The sequence below is a fragment of the Tenrec ecaudatus genome, chromosome 6 (assembly GCF_050624435.1).
Source record: "Tenrec ecaudatus isolate mTenEca1 chromosome 6, mTenEca1.hap1, whole genome shotgun sequence".
NCBI classification, from domain to species: domain Eukaryota; kingdom Metazoa; phylum Chordata; class Mammalia; order Afrosoricida; family Tenrecidae; genus Tenrec; species Tenrec ecaudatus.
Window position 1 is genome coordinate 86,249,533 of NC_134535.1, and position 6,065 is coordinate 86,255,597.

Sequence of the window (6,065 nt, forward strand, 5' to 3'; positions counted from 1 at the left end):
CCCAAATATCCACTCAACCCAATGCTATTTTAAGTCCCATTTTAACTTTGGGGGCAAAATGTGAGACCTTTGAAACAAGGGAGACCCCCAAATCAGGCACAATTGGAGCTAGAGTCAATTATCAGACCTGTCAGGTAGGTTCCCACAGGGAGCACAATCAGTTTTGTTTTGGGCTACATTAGTTGAGCAATGGTTCAAATGGTCAACACGATAAACCTTCACATGAAATGTACAGTTAATTAACATAGGAGGTTTTCTTAGTATCTAGATTGTGTATAATATTTCATAAATTCAAACAATGTTAACAAAAAATAGCTTCCATAACCTGCAGTTATGAAGATAATTTGGTTCATATCTGGCTTTTAATTTTTGCTGAACAACACACAACTGATGAGCTATAAATGATACTACCAAAAAATTACTGGCTCCCACTTCTCTAATATTTGTAGGCATTCACTGCTTGAGTCAATGTTAAACTTAAGTGATTCAAATAAATTGTTTTTACAGTAGCAGTAATTTAGCAAATAAATAAAGAGAAATAGCTCTTATTTTTGGTTGTAACCTGTAAATTTTGCTAACACGAAATAACAAGAACTTACTTTAGGAACATGGAAACTTCTGAAAATATCATCTGCCCACTATTCAAACATGTCAAAATTAAATCAAATGGTAGACGTGACCAGAGCTAAATAATACAAGCAAGCGATTGTTCATGAACAAGTGCTCACCCAAACAATAGGGAACTGATACGTCAGGAGGTAGCCATGGAGCCAGGAAGCATGGCCCGATTGAAGCTTTTCAGTAAAATATCAAATGCCCGAATAGCCTTTGCACACAAGAAATTGGTATTCGGGCACACATTGCCTGGGAATGATCTCTTAACCTTAAGAGCATTCTTAAAGGCCTAGTTTGGGTTGCCTTATTGAGAATGGTATCCTTTATAAAGTGAATCAGTAGAGGAGGAGATGGGTTTCATATAAACTTGTGACAGATTCACAGAAATTATAATAGGGACGAAGTTGACAATCATCTATTTGAAGGTCAAACCAGCTTCACTGTACACCTTGAAGACTTTCTCAATAGCAGTAGCATAAGCAGCCATTCTTATATCCATTCCAAGGTTATACTTCCTGGCCATGTCCATGATTTGTTTAGCAGAATACTCCATAGTGTAAGCTAAGCCAGAGTATATGATGTCTTTCTCAGATGTACCTGATATTCTATCTTGGAACCTTGCTGTAGGTACAACAGGAATAGTTCCACCTAGCTTTCCAAATGTTCTTTCTAAACTCTCTTGAACAGACCGGAGCAATTGGTAGTTAGATTCCCTTTCATATTTGAAGGTCAAACGGCCATAGCTGACATGGTTGATATTCTTTAACCACTCAAAGTACGATACTGTCACTCCTCCTGCATTCAAGTAGAGATCAGGAATCACCAGAATGTTCTTCCCCAGGAAAATCTTATCAGCCTCCGGGGTTATTGGACCATTGGCAGCTTCAGCAATGATCTTGGCTCTGACTTTGTGTGCATTAAATTTGGTCAACTGCTTCTCACCGGCAGCAGGAATCAGAATGTCACAGTCAGCTTCTAAGATGCTGCCTTCATAGGGCTTTGCCTTGGGGAAACCCATGACTGATCCGTGTAGCACTCTGAAGTCCGCCAGTTCCTTCGGATCAATACCCTCTGAATTCCATATGCCCCCACGAGAGTCACTAACACCAACACATTTAGCCCCGGAATGATGTAGATATCTCATGGTGTTACGGCCCACATTGCCAAATCCCTGAACAACAAATGTTTTATCTTGAAGCCCTGGTGTCAACCCTAAACTATTCATGTAAGATGCTTCATTGACAAAGTTTTGAATACCCAGGAAAGCACCACGGCCAGTGGCAGTGATACGTCCATGGATACCACCCTGACTGATGGGCTTACCTGTAACACAAGCATGTGCATTAATATCATAGTACCCCATGATGCTGGCATAGGTGTCAGCAATCCAGGCCATCTCACGCTCTCCAGTGCCCATGTCGGGGGCAGGCACATCAATGCCGGGGCCAATAAAGCCCTTTTTTGCTAGTTCAATGGTGAACCTCCTTGTGATCTTTTCCAACTCGTTATCGGTATAGTTCTTGGGGTTAATTTTAATACCAGCTTTAGCACCCCCAAAAGGCACATCAACCACAGCACACTTGTAAGTCATCAGAGTAGCCAGAGCTTTTACTTCGTCCACACTCACATTGGCGTTGAAACGGATTCCACCCTTGCAGGGCGTGCAGTGCTGGCTATGCTGGGCTCGGTAGCCGTGAATGACCTCCCAAGAGCCGCTGTCAAGCTGGATGGGGAAGGTGACACTCAGCACGTGGTTGCACGGCTTGAGGACTCCTAAGATGCCGCGCACCTGTTTGCGCTTTTGCTCCTCGCTCTCCCGGGTCTTGATCAACGCCACTAGTTTATCCTCCACGATGCGGATGCTGCGGTCCAGGAAGTCGTCCACCATCTTGGAAAAAGCAGGGTTATCCTCCTCACAACTTGACGCCGCCCGGCTGTAGCGTTGCAGAGACGGTGGTCGAAAGGTCCCCAGCGGGACCTTGGCGGTAGCGGCAACAGGCAGGCAGGCTCGGCCCCGAAGCGCCGCTGCACTGGCCGCCCCCTCGGCCAGGGCGCCGGGTCCGGTGCGGGACAGCAGCTGGAAGGAGCCCCAGCAGCACAGCATGGCGCAGACACCAGGCAGCCGAGGAAGGGTGAGCCAGGCAATCGCTTCTTCCCTCCTGCCTCGCTGTCGGGCCCACCTCGGTCCCCGCAGGAACCGTCCTCCAGCGAGCGTTGTGGTCCAACGTCCCCTCTGAACGGCCAGGCTGGGCGCACGTGGATCTGGGCATGCGCGGCGCAGGCCCCGCCCCGCGCGCCCACGTGGCCTCCGCCTCCCTGGCTAAGGAAGGCGCAGGAGCGCAAAGGGCTGCGTCTCTTTCCTTCTGGCATGTGGTTTCCTGTGCAGAGAGCTCTAGTTGTCCTTATTTCCCAACAGCCACCCCTGGAGTTACAATGCCACTGTTGTATCTCTAGAAAACTGCCTTCTCTTGAACGCTCGCTCCGATGAAGGCTGATTTCCCCTGATGAGGAGAGCAAATGGAGGCCCAGGATCACAAGCCTCCTCATTTTCAGACCTGTACTCTTGAGTCTCATGCACTGAGTCGCTACAAAAATACAGGACACATAATCAAGGTGCACGGACTCTCGCCCGGCCTGTGTAGGCACACTCCTGCGCAGAGTGTGAGATCTGAAATTGGACGTGAGGCTGTTTGGGCAAGGAATTCTGAGGTCTCGCATATCTGGAGCATGATTGAGAGGGTGTGCCGATCTTTATCCTATGAAAATGAGCCCCGGTGGAGTAGTGGGAGCTGCTAATCACACGGTCAGCAGTTTGAAGGCACCAGCTGCTCTACAGAAGAAAGTGGAGGCTTTCTACTCCCACAGAGAGTGATGTGGCAGTTACAAAATCCCCTGCCAACTTGAGCAAAGGGGTGACGTCTAGCCTGTCAAACAGGTTGCAGCTTGATGACCTCGTTTGGAGGCACAGAGGCACAGACGAAGATAACTAGCTCACTGGAGGCCAGACCCATTCCCACTGCTTCCCTTTCCTGCTGTTGAGACACTCAGTTGGAGTTGACACGTCGAGACAAGCGCCATTGTGGAGATGCTTCCACTGCCACTGGATCGACAAGACGTTCTACCCACTGGCCTGAGATCTTCTGCATTTGCTTCATTGTGTGTGCTGTGTGAGTCTCAAGAGGAATATGGGCTAATATCAGACTTCTGGACTTGATCTGGCCTCAGTTGGGATGTTTTCTCAATATACAATTGCTCTTGTATATAAAGCTCTTTCTTAGACACATGAGTGTCTATGAATTTGTTTCTGTACTCTACCCAGGATGACACAAGTTACGATCTCGGAGACCCACAAGAGCAGATCTATCCTGTCTTTATGGGGTCATTATGAGTCAGAAATGACCAGTGGCATTGAATTTTTTAACCTTCCAAACCAGAGGCTAGAGTGAGTTGTGTCTAAAGATATCTGTTAGTCTGGGTACATTAGAGAAACAAATCCACAAAAACTCATATGTATGATAGAGTTTTATATAAAGGGTAAGTGCACATCAAGAAAACATCCCAACCCAGTGCTGCCCAAGCCCACAAGCCCAACATTAACCCATATGTCCGACACCAATCCACAAAGTCCTCCTCCATCTCACAAATCACATGCAATGATGCCGACTGCAGGAGGAAAGCCGAGTTAGTGAATGTGTAAGCATCTCAGCACTGGCAGGGGTCTCCACACACAGCTGATCCAGCACCCAGGGCTGCATCGGGGTAGGACCATGTGGCTTCTCCTGGGGGATGTCTTGCAGGAAGTCAGCCTTGCAAGCTGAAGCAGGGAACTGGCTAAGGGAACTGCACCCTGGTCTGACCATCACAAAGCAAGAGACCTGAGAACTAGAAAGGTGATGCTCACCAAACCATTTATCTCTCTGCCCTTCCATTAATCTCACATGTGTTTATTGGCCAGGTTGGCACAATAAAATATAACTAACTTTAAACAGTCACCGATCCAAATGTACTTCCATGGAGTTCAACCTGAGTTGGCATTGACCCATTCAAGGTTTCCTAGACTTTCTCTAGGTTTCTAAGGCTTTCTCTGAACTAACAGCCACCTCTTTCCCTTGCAAGAGGGCTGCTGAATTTGAACTTTTTAGCTTGTGGTTAACAGTCCAACACCTAACCCACAGTGCCATCTACTGTTTAAAGGTCATATGTCTGGAGTTGCATGCTGGGTTTTTTCCTCTCTGATTTTCAATACTTTTTTAACGAAATGCATTTATCCTGCTAGGGGCTCAGGGTTGTGCTGGTTTTCAAGCTCCTCTTACGTCTAAACCACTCTTATGTTTTGTGATGGGTATATTCTGCAAACTATATTTCTCCATTGCCATCTGACCCCTCTTAGGTTGGCAATAAACTGAGTACTGTTTCTGTCACCTTCACACCAGCCACAGCTAGGGTTGCGCCTTCTTTTTCTCAGCACTCGGAACTAGTGTCATTTTGTGTTGGGCCCCAAGGAGTTAACAGAGACTGAGGCCAGTGCACTGTTTCCATGGACACCAGATAACCCTTGCACTTCAGGGAAGATCTGGGTATCTGGGCTGCAAACAGCTTGGAGGCGGTTCTGGAAGCAGGGCCTGTCCGAGGGCGCTGTGTTCCTTCCCAAGGACAAACCTTGAGTCTCCCGAGAAGGCAGTTTGTTATGAGGACCTAGTGCTTAGCCTGTTCCCCCGTTCCTTGTTTACTTTGAGAAAGTGCAGACGTGTTTAGTAACCCGTGCCTTAGCTCGCTGAGAAAATAAAAGACCATGCAGGACAGCCATCTGTGCTACACCCAGCACAGAGGTGTCAGCCCTTCGCTGATGTTAAACAGCATTTCCCATGTCCGTATCTTCATTTCTGCCCCGCACCATCACCGAAAGCCACATTATGCTTTCTCAGAAAAGGGGTCGTAGAAAGCTCCCTGTCCCCGTTCCCACTCATTCACTGCCATCAAGTCAATGCTGATTCATCGTGACCCAACTATGGGTTTCCAAGACTGTAATTGTTACAGGAGGAGAAAGTCCATTCTTTCTTCTTCGGAGCTCCTGGTGGTTTCAAACTGCTGACCATGAGGATCGCAGCCTAAAACATAACCACTGCCACCGGGGCTCCTTAAGACTCCTTCCTTTAAACTCCTGACATCCCAGCCCAGGTGGGCAGCACTCTTCAGAAATCTGTGTCCCGGCTCATAAACTCTCTCCTGCAGACTTCTAGTTATTGATGATTCAACATCGTTGTTCTTCGATCCCTAAGGATGATGAGCCCTGGTATATTTACCAGTTAGCAGACATGTGCTCATATTGTAAATGACTTAGAGTAATGTGTTCAAGAAAATATATGTGAAATACCGGCGACATAACTTCCAGCACTGTAGCAGCAGAGGAGTTCACCACAGTTTGACACACTGGCTGACATGGTTTAAAT

The 6,065-nt window shown here is 47.2% G+C and overlaps 1 protein-coding gene across 1 annotated transcript; it reads right to left on the reverse strand.

Annotated features, from left to right (window-relative positions):
- Positions 1–1,030: 1,030 nt before the first annotated feature.
- On the reverse strand, positions 1,031–2,719 carry LOC142451526 (glutamate dehydrogenase, mitochondrial-like). The gene has a single exon (XM_075553308.1). The coding sequence runs from the start codon at positions 2,717–2,719 to the stop codon at positions 1,031–1,033; it is 1,689 nt and encodes a 562-aa protein (XP_075409423.1).
- Between the last annotated feature and the right edge of the window lie 3,346 nt (positions 2,720–6,065).